Raw genomic sequence first — 23,656 nt, 5'->3', positions numbered from 1 at the left:
GGTAAAAAAAAGTTTTCGTCCATTTGTTTTTACAGAACTCAAGACCTGAAAAAACAAACAGCACTTCATTTGAACCTTCAAACTTTATTTCATTTTACACACAGCTTTCAACCTTTGTTGTTTATCATGATGATACTAAAATAATGTAATTATTCTTTTGTCTTACCTTTACATTATCAGCCATTGATCAAACTATATGAAGTCCATAAACCCATTTATCCATTATTTTGACACTAAATTCAAACTAAATCAATTTTGATACAAAGCCCTTCACTGATTTGTAAAACAAATTTAAAACAAAACACAATGGCACAATATTTCATTATAAGATCAAGATATTTCACAAGCACACTATAGAAATTTCTGTAAATTAACAGTTTAGCATATTTTGTGATTCATGTTTTTTATGCATTTCAATAGCATTTTGAAAGCTTGACAACAGCTTTTGACATTAAAAAGCCACACATAAATCTCTATATAATATTTCCTCAACAATATATTGTTTCCCCTACGGATGGGGAACTTCAATGCTATTAGTGGATTTATTCATTAATTCACGAATTGGGGGATTTCGTTTCAGAAAGCCAATCGTCTGAAAGAGTATACAACTGGCCAATGAAATGCCAATGAATTGGCAGCGTAAGCTTGCGCACATGTGCCTTATTGCCAATTAACTCCGCATATAAGCACAGGGAAGCAAGGAAACGCCATCCTTTTTGCTTCAGAGACTATTACAGCCTTCTGAGAGAGTCGATGACGGTTCCTCCTGCTGTGCATTCTCCCGGTCCAGAGTGTGTACGCGCTATGGCAAACGGTCGAGCTGGGTTTCTCCCTTGCCTGGCGTTCTTTGGGTCCGGTCCTCTAGAGTGGTGCGTATAAAGTTGTAACTTCACAAAAAGAGCAACACAGTTGTGCAGCACGTCCTTTTCAGGATGGCGCTCCGACCGTGCGTTTCTGGATGCGGTGGTTTCTGTCCCCGGATGATGGGCACGAACACTGCGTTGCATATCTGGGGTTCCAGCATGTTAATGCGCTGCCCGCGGGCAGTTCATGTCATCACTGCGATGCCATGACTGTTGCGCAGTTAAGATCGCGTGTAGCCTTTGCAAAAGGACAAACCACCCCAGCTGTCCCCTGCACTGCAGCGGGCACTCGGGCAGATCTGAGGGTTTCAGCGAGAGATAATCCGTCGGCCACGGGCCCGCGGCACTCCCGCTCCTCCAAGCGCTCCATCCAAGCTTCGAGCGGGGGAAGCGATCCGTCTAACCTGATGGTAGCCCTTACGCTTGATGACACTGGAGACCAGACGTCCACTGCGGCATCGGAGGGTGGGCTTTCATTGTCCGATGATGATCCAGACCCGCTCGCCCCCCTCCGGGCATGTGAGCGCTGTCAAGACGGATCCTGAAACGTACATGTTAGCTGTGCTTTCCCGGGCTGCTTCGGCCGTGGGTTGAAGATGGTTTATCCCCCAGCTCTGCGGCCGGACCGACTAGATGGGTGCTACGTAGAGGACCAGAGGGCGAAGCCTTTGAAGCCTCTCGTCCCCTTCTTCCTTGAGGTGCATAGTAGGCTCACGCAGTCTTGGAGGGCACTTTTTTTCTGCCCGTGCTGCGTGTCCCTCCGCCCTCACCACTCTTGACGGTGGATCGGCCAGGGGGTATGTGGCGATTCCTCAGGTTGAGCGCGCGATTGTGGTCAATCTTTGTCCGCGTGGCGCCTTTTCTTGGCAGGGTCCGCCTCGTCTCCCATCCAAAGCCTGTAAGTTATCTGCCTACCTCTGAGCTAAAGCTTACAAGGCTGCGGGCCATGCTGCTTCCGCCTTGCACGCGATGGCCACCTACTAGCGCTAACAAATGCAAGCGCTGGCCGAGCTGCAAGAGGATGGGTCTAACCCAGGCTTGTGAACTTTGCACCGCATACAACTATGCTCTTCGGACCACTAAGTCCACTGCGTGTGCGTTGGCGAGGACGATGTCCACATTAGTGATCCAGGAGCACCACCTCTGGCTAAACTTGGCTGATATGTGCGAAGTCGACAAAGTCAGCTTTCTTGACTCCCCCATATCCCAAGCTGGCCTGTTCGGCGACACCATCTGTGAATTCACCCAGGAATTCAAGGCGGTGAGAGAGCAGTCTGAGGCGATGGGTAATGTCACCTATCAGCGGGAACGTAAGCCCGCTCCGCCCGCCGTACCATCCATATCTGCTGCTCCTCACCGAAGGCGCCCACCTACGAGAGCTGCACCGCCTCCGCACACACCTCCGGCGAAGTGAGCGTGTTGAGCACCTCGAAAGCAGGCAGCCCCCCCTGCCCAGAGCACAGCTAAGTCCGGTAACGGACCGCGAAGCGTCCCTGGGACAGGTCATCTGGAGAATAGGGAACTTGCTCTTTCCCGGCTGGAAGGCGGGGCCCCATTTCCAACGGCACTTTTTACTGCCATGAAAACATCAATGAAAGAGCACTTTTCCACTTCCCCGGATGTGACAGCTGAAATCTGCCAGTCTGAGACGCTATGCTTCTAGCTCGCAGGTTCGGTGTGTTTCGCCAGTGGCTCACGAGCGTTGAGAGGACGGTCTCCTTTCTCCCTCCCCTCGAGCCTCCCCTCCGGAGTTTGGGTGAGGAGTGAGAGCAGATCTCTCGCCTCCAGCTCTTCCGCGGGACCCTCGCGCTTCCCGGATCAGCACACCCACTCCGCGCTGCCCCACTGCTAGTAAGTCAGCGATTGTCCTCTCCTTCGGGCTCTTTCTGTCTCCGCGGGTCCATACCAAGCTCACGGAGGGTGCCTTAGCACTCCTTCGGCTCGCGGGCATCCGCATACTCAATTATCTCGACGACTAGCTGATTTCAGCCCACTCGAGAGCAATTGATTATGCACAGACACAAGGTGCTCCGGCACCTCCACCTGTTGGGGTTTTAGGTCAACCAATTTCTCGGGCTGGAGCTGGACTCGGTCACCATGGCAGCGCGCTTCTCCGGAGAGCGTGTTCAGCTGATGCTGAACTGTCTGAGAGAGCTCGACAGCAAATAGTCGTCCCACTGAAATTATTTCAGAGGCTTCTGGGGCATATGGCATTCGCAGCTGCTTCGAACCTAGTTGCATTGGCATATCAATCGCCTGGAGCTGTTGGCAGTGTTCCTCGCTCTCCACCGTTTTTTTCCGGTGCTGGAGCTGCAACACGTGCTGGTCAGGACTGACAGCACGGTGGCGGTGGCGTATATCAACCGCAGGGAGGATGAGGAACAGGTTGCTGGTTGCGCCCCTCTGGCCCAACCGGACCTGGATGTCAGAGCTCTCCATCCCCGCGATGGCCCTCCCCTGGCAGATCCCTTTGAGAGAGCACCTACTCTCTCAGGGACAGGGCACTATCTGGCACCCTCGCCCCGATCTTTGGAACCTCCACTGGTGGTCCTTAGACGCGAGGAAGGATTAGGTAACCTACCACTTGCGGTGGTTAATACCGTCACTCGGGCTAGAGCCCCCTCCTCAAGCGCGCCTATGCCCTGAAGTGGAGTCTATTCACTGAATGGTGCATCTCTCGCAGAGAAAACCCCCGAAATTTGCCAGATCAGCGTTGTGCTTTCTTTACTCCAAGAGAAGCTGGAGAGCAGGCTGTCGCCCTATACACTCAAGGTTATGTGACTGCCATCTCCGCTTTCATGACGCGGTGGCTGGCAGCACCGTGGGAACGCATAACCTCATCATCCGGTTCCTCAGAGGCGCTAGGTGAACTAATCCACCCCGCCCGCCTCTCATGCCCTCTTAGGATCTCACCCTCATTATCACGAGCCTGCGTCAGATCCCTTCGATCCTTGACTCAGTATCTTTAGGATTTCTATCCCTGAAGACAGCTCTGCTGGTTGCGTTGATATCGATTTAGAAGGTCGGGGACCTGGAGGCATTTTTCGGTCATTGACTCTTGCCTGTAATTCGGGCAGGCTTACTATCACATTCCTGAGACCCGGCCTGGGCCCAAGGTTCCTACCACTCCGTTTTAATACCAGGTAGTGAGCCTGCAAGCGCTGCCCCTAGAGGAGGCAGACCCAGCCCTTTCCTTACTTTGTCCAGCTTTGTGTATTTATCTGGGCCGCACTCAGAGCTTTAGATCATCTGAGCAGCTCTTCGTCTGTTATGGCGGTCGGCAGCAGGGAAGTGCCGTAACCACTGGATAGTGGATGCCATCTCTCTCGCTTATCAGAGCCAAGGCGAGCTGTTTCCCCTGAGAGTGTGTGCGCACTCCACTCGGAGCTTCGCATCCTCTTCGGCGCGTGCATGCGGTGCCTCTCTAACAGACATCTGTAGAGCTGCGGGCTGGGCGACACCTAATACATTTGCAAGGTTTTACAATCTGCGAGTGGAGCCGGTTTCCTCAAGGGTATTAGGTAACCCTTGGTGATTGAGGAAACAATTCGATGAAGGTGTTGAAACACGCTTGCTGCGCCATTCTCCCTAACACGGAGATAGGTGCGCCTTTTTATCTGTCAGTAAAGTTCCCCGTCAGGTGAGCCCTGCAGATTCCTCCGAGGCCTTCAGCACAAATTCAGCGGATGAGTCACTTGCTGGCCCACTACGTTGTAGGTCTGCCCGCTGGTCAGCCCACGTTTTGGGTATAGGTGCCCGCTATGTGTGATCCCCACTAGGCTATCCCATATGCTTATTCAGCCACGGTGCAGTCCCCCCTCACGGGTGGCCCCGTATCTTCCATCTCCGCTAACCATTCTATTATATGCGTACTCCCCCTTTTCAGGGCTAGTCCATATGTATTTTTGCCATCATATCTCCCCCATTGGGTAGCAGATGGCCTCAGCAGCGTCCTCCCTATCGGGACTGCACGCTTTCCCAACATACTGTTGTATTTTCCTAGAATTATCTAGACGCTTGCGACTTTCCAAAAAATATATCTAAATCCGTAAAACTTCTTTTGAAGTGGGATAAGTAAGGGCCAGGGACCACGTTGGAGGACCGCGCCTCTCTTTGATGCAGGAGCGCTTACGCTATGCCTGGCTGTCCTCTCATCGGAGGCGAAGGTAGGGTGCAGTCATTATGGCGTTTTCCATACATTCCCCCAATTCGTGGATTAATGAATAAATCCACTTACAGCACCGAAGTTCCACATCTGAAGGGGAACGCTTTGGTTACTAAAGTAACCCTCGTTCCCCAAGGAGGGGAACGGAAATGCTATTTAGCATCGCCATAATGACTGTTCCTTAGCTGTAAGTGTCAGTCTCTTCAGCTTAAAAGGATGGCGTTTCCTTGCTTCCCTGTGCTTATAAGCAGAGATAATTGGCAATAAGGCACACGTGCGCAAGCTTACGCTGCCAATTCATTGGCATTTCATTGGCCCGTTGTATACTCTTTCAGACAATTGGCTTTCTGAAACAAAATCCCCCAATTCGTGAATTAATTAATAAATCCACTAATAGCATTTCCGTTCCCTGAGGGTTACTTTAGTAACCAGAGCGATCAGACTAATAAATATATTAAAATGTCACTTTGTTACTGCAGAGCTGAATTTTCAACATCATTTGTTACCAGATTTTTTACAGTGTAAGATCATTCATTTGTAAAAGTAAAGAGAATACAGTTATATTATTTGTAAGTAGTAAGTACTGAGTCTAAAACTCTAAAATGTGGAAACAGTAAAGCGCTGTCCTCCTTTATCAGGGTTTAACCTTATGATAGTCTCTCAGATGCATGGTGACATTGCTGGGAAATCCATGCTTCATCAGCTCCTCTTGTAACTGAAAATATATACAAGTTATGACAAATGTATCATCGTGCTTCTTTTGTCATTTAAATGTCACTTATTCAGTATTTGTTGCACAGTTGTCTTAAACAATTTTAGCATTAAATGTTTATATAAGTAAGTATATGTGGTATCAATCAATTACGTAAAGTATCAAAGAAAATATTCAAACAAAAATGCTGTTACTATTAATAAATGCTTCTTAATGACTTAATGTCAAGTGTCTTACCTGTACAATCACCTCTTCCTCAATCTGTGCCTTTGACAAATTATCTAGACTTGTAAATTCCACTCGCATTGCCATCACTGATCAGTAAAAATGGAATAAATGAACATGTCAGTACAGTTTAATTAACACTAGAGTTCTGTGTGACTAAATGTATTTTAATTTTTGCTGATTAACTTAACAGTCATTATGTTCAAAACAGCAAAACTATACAAACATACCGTACACATCTGCAAATGTGGGTTCATATGATGGCCATCAGATTCACCACAAAGCAAACAGAAGGCTTGCATTAGCAAAAATGTAAGCATAATTATCAAATATTACACTTTTCAAGAGTTTTTGTATTCTGTGTAATAATAACAACCTGATGTTTATTATTTCATAATATAAGGTATATAAACTCACAAGTGTAACAGAAAAAAGGCAATCTGTTAATACATCCCTCATCTGTCCATCGGCCAAAGTATTTTAAAGACACAGTTGTACAGTGTTGAGCTCCATATTCTCCTGGGACATTTGCACCATTATCTGGTTGTGCATCAACACTTGCAGTCTGTGGCAGCCACAATGAGAATGAAGAGTTGCTCTGATCTGACCACAGTCTGTTTCTGTACAGACCAATCCAGACATCGTAACCAAAATTTCCAAAGCCTGTAACACTTAGTATCTGTTGCCGCTCTGTCTCATTCCTTACACTGGCCAGGTCTGTGTATCTCTGTCTGCAGTAGCTTTGAGCTTCTGTCCATTTCTTTGTCTGAGTAACCAAAACATAGATTTGAGTGCTTCCTATAAAATAAAACAAATAATACATCTTTAAACAATTGTAGTACATTTATTTATGGTTTTGTTTAACTAAAGGTATGTTTACAAAACACACACACACACACACACACACACACACACACACACACACACACACACACATATATATATATATATATATATCAGAGGTCCCGTTACACTTTGTCATTTTGACAGAGGGTTGTAAAAATTCTGTCATAACCTATTATTGACCATCAATTAATTTTCATATTTTCTAATTACTTTTTTCATTCATATTTTAATAATGAACTTGCACAACGAGCATATAGGCTAAATTATTCATTTTTATTTGACAAATGAACAATTACTCATATCTCCCTTTCCTAATTTCTTCCTCCTGCTTCAACCTGAACTGTGTGCTTGCCTGTGCGTAATCAAACGCATCAAGAGAAACTGATGCAGAGACAATTGTCATTAATTTCTGTGTCTTTGCCTTGAAAAATGTAATTTTGGTGACAGTTTTAATTTTGTTCTGGAGGCTGAAGCCGCGTTCTGCTGCCACACTGCAGAGTCCTTACCAGAAGCGGCCCGGACTCTACAGACAGACTCGGAACAGATATGGTTAACTGGAATCGGGCCAGGCTTTACAGCAGCATCACAAACGCATGTGCGGGAGCGAGCCGCGGGCCATACTCGGCTCGGATAACACTCGCTGATGCCGAGTCGGAGCCGGAGGTGCTGAAGGGCAGCCGAGCTCAGGCCGATTACTACCTGCTATCTGGGTAGCACCACTTCAGCAGTGTTTTGTAGTTAGGAAACATTTCTCCTAAGGAAGTGATCAGAAGTTTGCTGGATTTTCTTAATGTGGGATTTCCCGGTCTTGAAAGCACTTGGTTCACCGGGAAAAAATACTGCAGCACGCATTCCTTCAGCACCAGGGGTGCGGCTTCACCCCTCTGTGTTCGGTAGTGCTCACAACGCACTCTAAAGCACCTGACCTCATTGTTGCCGCTTGGTTGGCCCGTAACAACAGCTGTCGGCGACTGAGGATTTTTGTCTGTTTGTTCTTCATCGTCCACTGCATCACTTCCTCTTTTTTCACCTTTATGATTAATATCGCAACTATTTGGCCGTTTAAAGAAACTTCTCACACTCAGCTGCTGTGAGATTTTTGCAACTGTACACAGAGGTGACAAAGAGGAGACAAAACAAGGGCAATCGCCATCAGCTGGACAGGAGTGGGAATTACAGTTAGCTACAAATTACAATAGATCACCCTCAGCATAATCCATCAAAATGACGGATCACCTTTAGATTTTTCCGTCACTTCTGAAAAAAATCTGTCAATGACTGAAAATATTCGGTTAACGCGACCTCTGAAATATATATATATATATATATATATATATATATATATATATATATATATATATATATATATATATATATAAATTCATTCATTTATCAATTCGTTCTTTCTTTTTGGCTTAGTCCCTTTATTAATCTAGGGTCGTTACAGCGGAATGAACCACCAACTTATCCAGAATATATTTTACGCAGCGGATGCCCTTCCATCTGCAACCCTTCACTGGGAAACATCCATACACACTCATTTACACACATACACTACAGACAATTTAGCTTACCCAATTTACCTGTACCACATGTCTTTGAGAAACCGGAGCTCCCGGAGGAAACCCACATGAACTCAGGGAGAACATGCAAACTCTACACTGAAATGCCAACTGACCCAGCCAAGGCTCGAACCAGTAATTTAAATTATACGAAATAAGAAAATATAAGAAAATAATAATTTATTTTTGTTTTGCTGGAATTTCTTACCATTATAGCAGACAAATGGGTAATAACTGTCACATGGCACATCAAACCAGTATCCACTGTGCATGTACACACATAATTCCCTGCCACCTATGTTGTTTGGCTCATGATTCCAGTTCCTGTAATCTCTTTCTCCTTCCTGATAGAAATCATTGTCTTCCAGTGACCATCTCCAGCTGTTCACATCATCATACTGACCAATCCAGGCTGAACCATTGTAACTGCCATTGACTGTTTTAATGAGCCTCTTCATTTCCTCCATGTTATCAATGGTGGCCAGATCAGTGTAATTCTGTCTGCAGAATCTCTGAGCTTCAGTCCAGCTCATAGACTGATTCACAAAGTGATACTGAAGAGATGATGCTATTGCTGTCAAGGTGCAAAAATGGGAAAAAGCAACACTATTTTAAGTAATATTATTATTGTAAACACATTATAATTGGGCTTTTTTCCTAAAATAAACTGCAAATCTAGCCTACAATCTGAATTAAGTGTGGTGTAAACTCACTGCTGTAACAAATGAAGGCAAATTGAGTATTGCAGTTTTCATCTGTCCAGCTCCCAGTGTCACTGAATGACACAGCAGTGCAGTATTGACTGTTTCCAGCATTATCTGGCTGTCCTGACCTCCAGTTACTGAATGAAGAGTTGCTCTGATCTGACCAAGACCTGCTTCTGTACAGTCCAATCCAAACAGTGTAATCATATGAAAGTAATGACTGAACCCTGTAGTTCTCCATTTCATTCCGGATACTGACAAGGTCTGTGTGATGTTCTCTGCAGTAACTCTGAGCTTCAGTCCAGTTTATGTATTGATAAACAAACACATAACTTGCACTAGCATTCACTCTTTCTGTGGAAATATAATTTACGTAATTAATTATGATACTGTATCATAAGTTGTCATAGTTCTTCGAAAGCCAAGAGCAGTGCTTACCATCATAGCAAACAAATGGATATATCTGTGAACAAGGAGATTCACTCCATGTTCCTGGATTTCTTGACATGCACACACACAGACTCTGTCCACCTGAGTTAACTTGTTTCTGGACATACCAGCTTTTAAATCCACCCTCTAAAGCTGTATTATCCAGTGACCATCTCCAACTGTTCAGATCATCATACAGTCCAATCCAAGCTTTGCCATAGTAAGTTCCACGTGCTGTTTTAAAGAGCCTGTTCATTTCCTCCATGTTATCAATGGTGGCCAGATCAGTGTAATTCTGTCTGCAGAAACTCTGAGCTTCAGTCCAGCTTATAGACACAGACACAAAGTAATACTGACGGACACATGAAGATTTCGTGCAGGTTCCTGAGAGTAACAAAACATAGTTTGTGAATAAGGAATCATTGTGTGGCAAGATGATAACCTTGTCTCTTCTCACCTTACTTTTTTTTTATTTGGTGGATAAAATTATACTTTTCAAGTACCCTTGAAGAACGTTTTGAAGCATTTTACACTCAAAGATTGTATGCATCCAAATTGCCAGTATATAATAACATATTATCTTTATATTAATAATTATAATTATTTAAAGTTTATATTATATATTAAAATATAATTGAACTATAAATATTATATAATAACTTATTAATATTATATTGATAATATATTGTCAATTAATATTAATAATAACTTAAAGTTGCCTTCTCTAATATATATATTCCTGTATCAGCAGTGTTTATGTTTGTCTTGCAAGTCCATTTAAATATTAATAAATGTCTTCAGCAGAGAAGTGAATTGCGCTGACTCTCTCATGAGCAATTAATAAAACTGACTCTCTACATTTTCACGCTATTGGATGCTTGCTGCGTGCAATCCAGAGTCACAAACTCTGAGTTGACAGTTAATATTTAAACCTGATCTAAACCATGTTGGATTTGTTTGCAACAGGTCATAGGTTTATGGCAACATTTTTATTACAACCAGTAATTGAAATAATTACATTAAATTAAATTAAAATATTGGTAATTAAATATTTCTTTTTTAAATACCCGGTGATTACGTTATCCACCTTAAAGGGGTAGTTCATCTAAAAAATGTATGTTACCATACTAATTGCTCATCATCATTTAAACCTTTACAAACATCTTTCTTCTTTTTTTAACACAAAATAAGTTATTTAACGACTTCTGGTTGATTGTACGCATTGAATTCCAAAGTGATATTTTCTATGGAAGTCAATCAACTGTCAACTAGCATTTTCCAAAAAGAAGTCTTATTTTGAGTTCAGTTTTATGTCTTAATATTTATTTTTAATGTGTGATTAAATTGATAGTTCATCTAAAAATAAATCATTTTTTGACACTTTGTCATTTTAATGACATTTTAAAATGAAATTGTAAGAATTGTGGATTTGAAATGATTATAATTTTAAGCTGTATGTCACATTAAAACTTGTAAACATGTCAAAACAATTATCATTTTTCTCTTTCATTTTTTTCTGTCAAAAATAAATAAATTAAGTTTAGCATAAGTGAACTTACTGTTGTAGCAGATGAAAGGCATGTTGGATACACAGACCTCATCTGTCCATTGACCTGCATTACCAAATGAAACAGCAGTACAGTGCTGATGACCCTTTTCAGCAAAAAAATTAAGAGCATAATCTTCGCCATTATCTGGTTGCAACCCAGAATTAGGAATTTGTGGTCTCCAGTTTTCATAACTGGTAATCTGCTGGTCAGACCAAGTTCTGTTTCTATACAGTCCGATCCAGCCTCCTCCACCTGTCTTAAGGATCTTCTGATTCTCAGTCTGATTTCTTACATTGACGAGATCTGTGTAATGATCTCTGCAGTATCTACGAGCCTCTGTCCAGTTCTTATCCCCACTGAATCTGATGTAACGCTGTGTGGCATTTTGTCTACCTGATGTAGTAAATATAACAAATATAAATGCACATAAGTGCCTAGTAAGGGGAGAAATGAACAGCTTTTTTGTTGTAAGCAAAACATAATGTCCTTACCATCATAGCATATAAAGGGCATTAAATTATAACACGAGTAATCAATCCATTTCCCATAAGGATCCATGTAAACACACAATTCTTTTCCACCACTGTTGTCTGGTTCATGATAAAAGTTCCTGTAATCTCTTTCTCCCTCCTGATAGAAATGATTGTCCTCCAGTGACCATCTCCAGCTGTTTACATCATCATACTTACCAATCCAAGCCACTCCACTGTAACTGCCATTAACTGTGTCAATCAACCTGTTCATTTCCTCCATATTATCAATGGTGGCCAGATCAGTGTAATTCTGTCTGCAGAAACTCTGAGCTTCAGTCCAGCTCATAGGCACAGACACAAAATGATACTGGCGGATTGATGCTGGTTCTGCAAACAGAAGAAAAATTGATAACACTTAATAACTAACATTATGAATCATTTATTAAGCATTTGCATGTGTTCATTAATTGTAAAGCAATAACCCTACATTAATAAATGTTAGTAAGTAATTATAAGTACAGCTACAAATGCACATGTATTTATAAGCACATGTTTAATTTGCTTAATGATTGTTTTCATACTTTATTAAAGATTCCTTTTTCATTACTAAATTAAGTATTGCGTTACTTACAAACCAGTTATTTAAGAATAGTTGGTGTTTTTAAGATCATTCAAACTGCATATGTAAATATTTTGTAAACTATTCAAATTAACATTTATAAATCGCATTATTCAGGCAAACAGTAATGTGCATAGTAGTGCTTTATTAACTTAACTTCATCCAGTACTGTGACCTAATCTAAAGTAAAGACTTTATGTTTTGAAAATATGACAATTTATTTATTTTTTTGCTTGTAAAATGATAACGAAAATAAGATATTAATTTGCGTATTAAATTGCGGCAACATTTTATGTTTCAATGGATTCCACCTGGAATATTTTTAACAAAAATATATAAATAAATAAATAAATAAATAAATAAATAAATAAATAAATAAATAAATAAAATAATTTTTAAAGTTATGCTAACTTTTTAGTTTTTCTAGTCATCTGAACTCTGACATTCAGAATGAATTTTAAAACTCTATCATTATCATTATCTTTATAATTGTTATGCTTGGTGATGGATATCATTATTTATCAAAACTAATAAATATATTAATTTCTACTTACCACTGTAGCAAATAAAAGGAAATGCATAACTGCAGTCTTTATCCAGCCATAGCCCAGAGTCACTAAATGATGTCACAGTGCAATGGCCACTTGTTCCTTCTTGCCATGAGTTCCAGTAAAGAAATGAAGAGTTGCTCTGATCTGACCAATATTTGGTTTTGTACAGACCAATCCAGGCATTATTGTTTGTTATAATGGACTCTATTATCTGGTTTTCAGTTTCATTTCTAATGCTGACCAGGTCTGTGTAATGTTCTCTGCAGTAACTCTGAGCTTCAGTCCAGGTTTGGGACTGGGGAATGAAAACATAAGCAGAGCTGGCGTTTTCTCTTCCTGAAAAAAAAAAAAATTATATATATATATATATATATATATATATATATATATATATATATATATATATATATATATATATATATATATGACCATTGTCGTATGAATTTTGCCATACGTACAGTGGCGTGAAAAAGTGTTTGCCCCTTAATGATTTTGTATGAATGGGTTATATGCACAGATGTGTTGTTCAGCCACTAAAATCTTCCGGCAATAGATTGATGCGACTATTTTCAGTTTCATAAGGAACCTTTGACAGCATCAACAAATGTAGATTTATATTTAGTTTAACAGCAGAACATCAGTAAATAGCGCTATTCCACCTAGCCTGCTTTACTGAGCTGAAGCTGCTTTTATATTCACATTGGGTCATTTTTGAACAATCACAGCCTCCCTATACTGTTTACCATGCTACTCTGAATATTTATTCTGAACTCGCATCTAAGTGTGGCTTATTAAATGGCCATGAAACCCCCTTGTTTCAGCAGGGTGTTTTCACACCTCTACTTTGGAAAAAGTCAGGAAAGTGGGTGTGTTTAGCTCTGTTTAGGGGGGAGTGTTGGAGGAGGAAAAAAGGCATGGTCTGAAAAAATTTGCATAAAAATGGGAGTGTCAATTTGGATTTGATTTTCACACAAAACAAACACAGACGTAGAGGAGAAAGACAATGACTGTGTTTACATGTACATCAGTAATCAAATTATTTGCCAAATTATTAAATGGTGCACTGTAGCTGCAGTTTGGCTCTTTCATTCAGAAATTTCTTTCATGCCTCTCGTGACAAACAAGGTATTTCATTCGAGGAATTGCTGAAAGCGTGTATCTTTCATGCAGTGTTTGTTACTGCACAGTGATTAAGAGAAAAAAAAACCTCCGCATTTCTCTGTAACTTAGATGCACTCTGTAGGTAGCGTCAGAAAGCCGCATGTGTTATTCCTGTCACAAAATGCAGCGAAAATCCTCTACGACGGTAAGTTTGATTGTGGTGCTTACATGTTTATACTCGGAGAGCAGCATTTATATCGGATTTTTCAGTCCATAATATTATATTGATGTTAACGTACGGTAAACTTTATTAACTTAAAAATCATTTGGCTAAGGTCCATCTTTAAACACTAAAAGAGCACTGCTGACCATATGAATTAACTTTTTCTGGCCTCTGAATAAACAAACAAAGACCACTGGTCGCTCACTTACCAAATCTGTAGAGACAGGACAATCCACACAAACTGGATCTGCATCTTTATTAAAAGGCGCTGTAAATCCAGATTTCACCATTTCCAGATGACAAAAGCTCTCGAGTAAACAATGTTCCTTAAATGAGTATTTCTATGGCACGTCGCGTGCACTGTAATCCACACGCGAGTCCAGCTGCCCTCTCATAGAGGGTAAATAAAAATAAAAAACTTCACTGCAGCAAATTATAATAGCAACACTGTTTCATTACCCTTTAATAAGTGAAATTCCTGCACGCAGACGGCCAAACGCTAACTACATTTCTAATTGACATGAACTAGTTGGTTGTGCTGTCATATCTCAGTGCACGTGTTTGTGATTTCAGGAGGCATGGCTTTAAAACACACCACCCTCCACCACCGTCCAAAGATAATATGCTAAGCGGTAAGCATTTTGGCAGATCACCTACTGCACCTTTAAGTAGATTAAAAGATCCTCAAGAAAGAAAACTTGCAGAGACCCAAAAAAATTCAAAAACAAATGAAAGAAAATAATTTAGATCTGGTAGATGAAAGTAGTTTGGAAATGGTTTTTGAATAGCCTTTTTTAAAGCTTTGAGACTGCTGAGAACCACAGTGAGAGCATGTTATCTACAAATGGCAATAACACGTACTGTAACAGTGGAGAACCTTCCAAGGAAGAGCCAGCCAACCAAAGTTACCTCAAGAGCCCATGACAACTCATCTAAGTGGTCACAATAGTTGAGCAAAAACAGCATCCAAAGAACTGCATGGATTGCATGGCATTTGAGCTCAGGTAGATCTCGATGACTCCCCCTCTTGCTTGTTGTAGCTAAGTGTCAGATATAGATGTGGAAAGGTACTCAGAGTTTAGCTAAAGTATTTGGATTAATTGTTTAGAATGCTTGTTTTTGAACTGTGGGAGGAAACCGGAGGACCCGGGGAAAACCCACACGACCACGGGGAGAATGAGCAAACTTCACACAGAAATGCCGTCTGGTTTGGAAAGGAATTAAACCAGGGGAATTCTTGCTGTGAGGCAACAGCACTAATCGCTGGCCACCGTGACGCCCGTTTGAAAGGAGGGAAAGTAGTGTTCGGTGGGAGGGTTTCTTCAAGACGAAGATATTGAGATGAGAAAAGTCTGGTTATTTATAGTGAGTTAAGGATCGTCTGATAGGATAATCAGTCGTTAGCTAAAGTTGAAACAGAAATCATAAGCATGTGATCCTCTCGAAATTTGTTTATAAATAAACTTCATAAAGAACACCATACCAACAGTATAATGTGGTGGTATTAGTGTAATGGTTGTAATGTAGTGTAATGTAATGGCTGGTTTGCTGCTTTGGGACCTGGAAGACTTGCTGTGATAAATGAAACTATAAATTCTGCTGTGTTCTAAAATATGCTGAAGGAGAATGTCTGACCATCTGAACAAAGTTCTGCAGCAGTACAATGGTCCAAAGCACACCAGCATGTCAACTTCTGAATGGTTGTAGAAAAACAAAATCAAGCCTTTACTTTGGAGTGGCCTAGTCAAAGTTTTGACCTGAATCCAATTGAGATTCTGTGGCATGACATTAAAAAAGACACTCATACTCAAAAACCCTTTAAATGTGGCTGAATTACAACATTTCTACAAAGATGAGTGGGCCAACATTCCTCCACTGTGCTGTAACAGAAGCACTGCAAGTTTTCGAAAATGCTTAATTGCAGTGGTTGCTGTTAAAGGTGATGCAACCAGTTATTAGGTTTAGCTGCAAATATTTTGTCACTCTAAATAAGAAAAAAAAGAAAACAACAAGGTGAATCCAATTGCAAGTGTTTAATGACCAATGGTTAAAAAAATTAAAAGGTGCAAAATGTCCAAAACAAAATAACAATGATTAGTATAGTAGCAGGGTGTCACAAATAAGGAATGTTTAGGTGAATCCAAGTGAGAGCGAACAAAATAAATATTTATTGACACAGTCAAATCAAAAGCAAGGAATGAGTGCGGTGCTAGTGCTAGGAGAAACAGGGCAGGAATCAGGCAGGAAACAGGGTCCAGTAAAAACTCCTCAGGTCCTGAGCACAGACAGATAGCACACATAAGCACACGTAACGAACTGACAAAGACACACAGAAAACGTCGCCCATATATAGGCACGAATATAAGCCTCATCTGGCGGGCTCATCAAGCTAGCTGAGTGCCGTCATCACACGTGATCAACACAGATACACGTGGAGAACAAAAACAAAACAAACCCACATGATCAAACAGACACTCCGGAAGAGCGCACAAACCTGCAACCGTGACATTACCACTCTCTCAAGAGCAAGAGGACTGGAGTGGGCAGGTTAATTGCCGTATGAAAACGGGCTTTAATTTGAAAACGTGAAACACGGGATGTATTCTCCTGTACGCTGGAGGAAGTTTGAGCTGGACTGCCACCGGACTAATGATCTTGATGACAGTGAATGAGCCAATAAATTTAGGTGCAAGTTTATTACATACGGAACGCAAGGGAATATTCTTAGTTGAAAGCCACACTTTTTGACCGACGACGTAAACAGGAGGCTTCGACCGGTGGCGATCGGCTTTAGCCTTGGTGCGCGCACCCACTTGGAGGAGGGTCTGTCTGGCCCTGTTCCAAGTGCGTCGACACCTCTGGACAAAGGCGTGGGCGGAGGGGACCGCGACTTCGGATTCCAGACTGGGAAAAGCTGGTGGCTGGTAACCTAAGCTACACTGAAACAGAGAAAGGCCCGTAGCCAACACTGGTAATGAATTGTGTGCGTACTCCACCCATTGGAGCTGCTGACTCCAAGAGGAGGGATTCTGGGAAACCAAACAACGTAACATGCGCTCGAGATCTTGGTTGGCCCTCTCTGTTTGTCCGTTACTCTGAGGATGAAAACCAGAAGAAAGACTTACAGTCGCTCCCAATAAATGACAAAATTCTCTCCAAAATTTAGAGACAAACTGAGGCCCCCTGTCAGAAACCACGTCCGTCGGGAGGCCATGAATGCAAAAGACGTGATTAATGACAGCATCCGCTGTCTCTCTGGCTGAAGGTAATTTTGGCAGAGGAATAAAATGAGTAGCCTTCGAGAACCGGTCCACAATGGTCAAAACAGCCGTATTGCCACCAGATGGCGGGAGACTGGTAACGAAATCTAGCGAAATGTGCACTGACAGCACTGACAGCGGCTGAAGGAGTCCAGCAGGAGGGTGATTAGAAGTCTTAGAAACAGCACAAACAGAACAGGCTAAAACAAACTTGCGTATGTCCCGTGCCATAGCTGGCCACCAGAATCGCTGTTTAACCAAAAATAAGGTACGACTCACCCCTGGATGACAAGCCACTTTGGAGGAATGTCCCCATCGAATGATGTCAGACCGAATCCCCTCTGGCACAAACAATCGACTAGGTGGGCATCCGACCAGGGGCGTAACCCCGTCCAGGGCTGTACGAACCCTGCTCTCAATCTCCCATGTCACTGCAGAAATACAAATCCTCTGGGGAGCGATGGGCTCAAGAGACGTATTGTGCTCTGAAGAACCAAAAAGACGGGATAACGCGTCGGTTTGATGTTTTTGGAACCCGGCCGATAAGAGATGGTAAAGTCGAAACATCCGCAAAATAATGCCCACCGAGCCTGCCTGGAGCTGAGTCGTTTGGCGCACCTAATGTACTTGAGGTTCTTATGATCAGTCCAAACGATAAAGGGATCTCGAACCCTCCAACCAATGACGCCACTCCTCCAAAGCGAGTTTGACAGCCAACAACTGCCTATTACCAATGTCGTATTTTTGTTTGCTGGAGATAATCGGTGCGACAAAAAAGCAAACGGATGAACTCTGTCATCCGAGGCAGTGAGCTAGGACAGGATAGCGCCCACCCCCACCTCTGACGCGTCAACCTCCACCACAAACTGCTGGGAGGGATCAGGTGTCACTAGAATGGGAGCTGAAACAAAGCAGCTCTTCAGTTTGTAGAATGCAGCCTGTGCTGCACTCGACCACCTGAAGGGAGTTTTGGAGGAGGTTAAGGATGTCAGAGGGGCAGCGAGCTGGCTGAAATTGCAAATAAAACGGCAGTAAAAATTGCCGAAGCCCAGAAATCTCTGCAGGGCCTTACGAGACTCCGGAATTGGCCAATTTACCACAGCCTGAATCTTCTCTGGATCCATGCGCACTCCCTCAACTGACACAATATGTCCTAGAAAGGGAACAGACTGTGCATGGAACACGCATTTCACCGCCTTGACAAAAAGCCCATTCTCTAGTAGCCTCTGAAGCACTCGCCTGACGTGCTGCACATGTTCCTGGAGAGAACGAGAAAAAATCAGAATGTCATCCAGGTAGACATAAATAAACTGATTTATCATGTCTCGCAACACGTCATTTACGAGTGCTTTGAAAACCACAGGAGCATTAGAAAGCCCAAAAGGAAGAACACAATATTCAAAATGCCCCCTGGGGGTAAGGAATGCGGTTTTCCACTCATGGCCCTGCTTCATGCGAACCAAATGATATACGTTGCGTAGATCTAATTTCGTGGAAAACGAAGCCCCTTGCAGACGCTCGAACGCTGAAGACATCAGCGGCAAAGGATATGTATTCTTCACCGTGATGCTGTTCAGTCCTCGATAGTCTATGCAGGGTCTAAGAGACCCATCCTTCTTTTTCACGAAAAAGAACCCTCCCCCGCCAGTGAAGAAGAGGGCCGTATGATCTTGGCCGCTGGAGAATCAGAAATATATTTCTCCATGGCTTTTCTCTCAGGAATAGAAAGAGAGTATAACTTGCCTTTAAGCGGAGACGTACCTGGCAATAAGTCTATTGCACAGTCATAGGGACGATGAGGAGGCAGAGAAGCAGCTCGAGACTTACTGAACACTCTCTTCAGGTCGAGGTACTCACTGGGCACGTTTGACAGGTCCATGCGCTCCTCCTGAAACACAGAACAAGAAACAGCAGAACGAGCAGACGAAAGACAAGACTCATGACAGTTCTCACTCCACAAAAATATAGTATTAAGACCCCAGTTAATATGAGGCTTATTGAGAATCAACCAAGGATGACCTAAAACCACCAGTCTGTTGGAACAGTGCTATAACCGGAAGTTTAAAACTGAAAGCAAAACTGGAGTCTATGAAATTTCCCTCCGCCCCGGAATCGACAGGGGCGTGGGTGTTCTGGCTTCCGGAACCCCATGTTATGGTGACAGGTAGTAATGTGGCCGCCGCAGAGGATTTGTCCAAACTGATTTCACCCATCAGTAATCTCTTACCTACTGATGGGTGTTGTCTTTTACGGGACAGGAAGCCACCCGATGCCCCGCCGCACCGCAGTAAAGGCAAAGTCCCTCAGTTCTCCGATGGCGCTTCTCCTGTACGGACAAGCGGGATCTGCCCACCTGCATGGGCTCTCTGGGTCAGCGTTACCAACCTCCGGCGCTACCGCCAAGACCGGAAGCTCAGGAACAGGATCCGGAAACCTGCCTTGCCTCAAGCGACTCTCACGGCGGAGCAGTCTGGAATCCACCCGGATGGCCAGATCCACTAATTCGTCCAGAGTCTTAGGCAGATCTAAAGAGTAGACCTCGTCCTGGAGCTGATCCGAAAGACCATGTAGAAACATGTCCCATTGAGCCTCCGCGTTCCAGCCACTTTCAGCAGCCAAAGTGCGAAACTCGATTAAATAGTCCGCCTCGCTCCGATTCCCCTGGCGGAGCTCAGCGAGGACTCGGACGGCCTCTCTCCCAGAGACGGCCCGATCAAAGACCTACTTGAGTTCTTTGGAGAACAGGTCGAACGATGAACAGCATGGTAGCTTTTTCTCCCATGCTGTGGTTCCCCATTGAGCCGCTCTTCCTGAAAGAAGGGTGATTACAAAAGCCACCTTGGACTGCTCTGACGAAAACAAGGACGGCTGCAGGGTGATATACAGGGAGCATTTGGACAAGAAGGACTGACACAAGTGAGGCTCTCCAGCAAAGCAGGTCGGAGGAGGAAGGCGAGGCTTAGCAGAGCGGCTAACTTTAGCAGTAGCTGGCGCAGGCATCACCTCCGGGGCTGGTGCAGGATCCGCTTGAGCTGCTCCAGCAACCAGCTGTTGTACCTGAGTTGTCAGCAGTGAAACCTGACCAACAAGGGCCTAAATAGCCTGTGCTCTGGTGGCCAACGCTTAATTCTGGCGATCGATCCTGGCATTGCTGGTTGTGAGGAACTCAGAAATCTGTGACGCACTCGCTGGATCCATGGTGAGGGTCAGTTCGTTTTGTCACAAATAAGGAATGTTCAGGTGAATCCAAGTGCGAGTGAACAAAATAAATATTTATTGACAGTCAAAACGAAAGCAAGGAATGAGTGCAGTGCTAGTGCTAGGAGAAACAGGGCAGGAATCAGGCAGGAAACAGGGTCCAGTAAAAACTCCTCAGGTCCTGAGCACAGACAGATAGCACACATAAGCACACGTAACGAACTGACAAAGACACACAGAAAATGTCGCCCATATATAGGCACGAATATGAACCTCAGCTGGCGGGCTCATCAAGCTAGCTGAGTGCCGTCATCACACGTGATCAAAACAGATGCACGTGGAGAACAAAAACAAAACAAACCCACATGATCAAACAGACACTCCGGAAGAGCGCACAAACCTGCAACCGTGACACAGGGTGTAAATAATGCTTCAGATACACGGCAGAGAAGCATCCAAGGCGAGTCCTGACAAAACACAGAAAGACCATGAACAAACAATAACATATTGACAACCAAATAAAGTACTAGGGCCTGTTTCAGTGAGAAGGTTCAATCAACTCTGAGTTTAAACTTGAACTCTGAGTTGATTTACCGAGAGATTAAAAACTCAGTTTTTGGGTTTTAGAACAGCTGAGTTGGGTCAATCAACTTTGAGTAGACCAACCCAGAATTAAGCGCGCACACCATGACTATAAAAAGGCATTATCAATGGATCGCAGATATTACGAGTGACGAGTGAAATTACTATTTCTTTTTCCAGCTGAACTTGATGTGCTCATGCAAAGTTACCACTGCATCAGTGAAACAGAGACAGTTAGAAAACAGCTGCTCAAATTAATGCGTAATTTGACATTTAAAGTATTAAAATATTTAAGTATAATATAATAAGTAATGTAATGTGTGACGTTTATAACATTTTTACACACGTTCCCACTTATACACGTTGATCAGTTTTAATAGATTTAACAGTGCACTTGTGTGTCTGCCTTTTTTATTGACCAAGGGATAAAGGTTGATACAACATTTAGAATGTAAGCAGAACTAAACAATAGTTTTTAGAAAGAATATAATAATCCCATTAATCTAGTAACAGTACATGTTAAGGGTCAGTTAATTTAAGCTAATTATTTATTAAAAAGGACAAGCGATTCTTGTATGTGACTTTGTTCTTTGTGTGACTGTAATGTAGGCAATAGCTATGTTTCCATTCAAATATATTAATTTATGTGCAAAACTGGAACTCATAAAAGACGTTCGAATAAAGCAGCGTTTCCATCCAACGAGTCAAAGAGAACAAAATCATCACTTCCTGATTAAACGGGCGCCAAATATCAACATTAAAAACCTAATTTTCTGCGGAAGAAGAAGATGTGTCAGTCTTTGCTTCACTTAATGAATGTACTTGTGCCTCAGAAGACAATGCTGACACACAATAAACACGTGGGGGCGTTTTGAGCCCATGAGACGCGGAGAACACGCACTCGCTCCAGACGATCGCTCCAGACACTCGCTCTGGATGCTCTAGAGGTCATAAATAATATAATAACTTTAATACTGAAACGGTTAAGGCGTTTTATAATGAATAACCAAAACAACATAAAAGATGTTACAGTGTGCTCAGCCTGCTGGTTTGTCCATTCACACACATTTTCATCATCATATCTTAAAACAAACCTTTTTTAATCACATACTGTAATTTGTTCAATAAAAGTGTTTCCATCGTAGTTCATGTGCATTTTTTTTTTATCTAATAAAAGTTTATCCTACTTAGTTATGCACATGTTATTTATGCAAATTTTCAAAAGTAATGTGCATCATGACGTTTCCATCAATCGTTTTTATGTGCATATCCAAAATGAGCATTAAAATGGATGGGTGGAAACTTAAGGCTAAGGCGAGAAATACCACTTCGCCTTTAAAAAAGGGGAGGAGACTGACAGAAACTCAGAGTTTAAAGAATAAAACCTGGTCCTGACCAGGTTAGGTTCACAGAGTAAGTTACCACAGTAACTGACTCTGAATTAGTTACTTCTCTTTCAGAAACAGGCTTGACTTACCCTGCTTTCTTGAGTTTACCAAACCAGCCATTTTAAAACGGAAAAACCAGAGTTTCTCTCATTTCAGGGTTAAAATACTCTGAGTTTTCACTTAACCTTCTTTCTGAAAAGGGCCCCTGCTGCTCAGATATAGATGCAACTGAATAAAGCACAGCTTAAGCTGCTGATCAGAACAGCTGATAGGCATTACATAATTACCCATGTAATTACAACACAGGCAACACAGACACGGGAAGTAAAGACCGTGACACTTTTTTTCTCACATAATTTTATATTTTGTTTTCCCTTAATAATAAAGACTTTCATTTCAAAACTGCATGCTGTGTTGTTAACTTGTGTTATCATTGACTAATATTTACATTTGTTTGAAGATCTGAAACATTAAAGTGTGACAAACATGCAAAAAATAAGAAATCTGTAAGAGACAAACACTTTTTTACCCCGCAGATCATGTATAAATTTATAGATTACCATCATAGCAGACAGCAGGAAGATATTCCATAGTGCAAAATGATATTTTCCATATCCCCATGTACATGTATACACACAAACGTTGTTGTGCATAATTCTCTGGTACTGGATTATACCAGTTCCTGAAGTCTTTCTCTCCTGCCTTGAAGAAATCGCTGTCCTCCAGAGTCCATCTCCAGCTTTTCAGATCATCGTAGAGTCCAATCCAGGCCAAATCAATGGAATCATCATTCACTGTGTCCAGTAACTGGATCGTCTGTTGTTCATTTTCAATAGTGGCCAGATCAGTGTATTTATCTCTACAGTATCTCTGAGCTTCTGCCCAAGTCTTGGATTCATTCACAAACACATACTGACGAGGAACACTCAAGGTGAAGGTAAACAAACCTGTTGAAAGCTTAGAAGGCTCACTAGGCAATCTTACCTTGGTTAATAAGGAAAACAAAATACACCTCTAATCTAAAATAAATAATCTTTTCATTGGTTACTTATCCGAGTTTTTTAGTGCTGGGCAGAAATTTAATTGCGATTAATTGCTTCCAAAGTTTGGTTTGATGTAATATATGTTTGTGTGGACTGTGTTTATTTATTATGTCTATATAAAAGCCTACATATATTAGATTTTTTTTTTACTTATATTTAGAA

At 42.3% G+C, this 23,656-nt stretch overlaps 2 protein-coding genes across 2 annotated transcripts in view; both read right to left on the bottom strand.

The window, feature by feature from the left end:
* LOC147838808 (uncharacterized) overlaps window positions 1–23,656 on the bottom strand; it is a 483,811-nt gene that overhangs the window by 5,832 nt on the left and 454,323 nt on the right. The window lies entirely within an intron of this gene.
* LOC137488858 (C-type mannose receptor 2) lies at window positions 5,572–23,427 on the bottom strand. The gene is made up of 10 exons (XM_087300402.1): window positions 23,012–23,427; window positions 12,703–13,035; window positions 11,548–11,916; window positions 11,066–11,449; window positions 9,516–9,890; window positions 9,087–9,431; window positions 8,582–8,947; window positions 6,383–6,763; window positions 5,978–6,054; window positions 5,572–5,743 (listed from the first exon to the last, which is right to left on the bottom strand). The coding sequence occupies exons 1-10, from the start codon at window positions 23,076–23,078 to the stop codon at window positions 5,663–5,665; spliced, it is 2,778 nt and encodes a 925-aa protein (XP_087156528.1). The 5' UTR covers window positions 23,079–23,427; the 3' UTR covers window positions 5,572–5,662.

The sequence above is a fragment of the Danio rerio genome, chromosome 21 (assembly GCF_052040795.2).
Source record: "Danio rerio strain M-AB ecotype USA chromosome 21, GRCz13ab, whole genome shotgun sequence".
Lineage (NCBI taxonomy): Eukaryota > Metazoa > Chordata > Actinopteri > Cypriniformes > Danionidae > Danio > Danio rerio.
Note: the sequence above shows the minus strand (reverse complement) of the source record. Positions and strands in the feature narration are given on the sequence as shown.

What these genes read in the sequence shown, in the direction of transcription:
- LOC137488858 (XM_087300402.1), bottom strand. Translation starts at nt 23,078, where the DNA reads ATGTACATGGGGATATGGAAAATATCATTTTGCACTATGGAATATCTT. An exon ending in CCCATTTGTCTGCTATAATG is followed by an intron (nt 6,764 to 8,581) that starts GTAAGAAATTCC and finishes TTTATTTTATAG; the next exon opens with GAAGCACTCAAATCTATGTT. An exon ending in AGGAAGAGGTGATTGTACAG is followed by an intron (nt 5,744 to 5,977) that starts GTAAGACACTTG and finishes ATATATTTTCAG; the next exon opens with TTACAAGAGGAGCTGATGAA.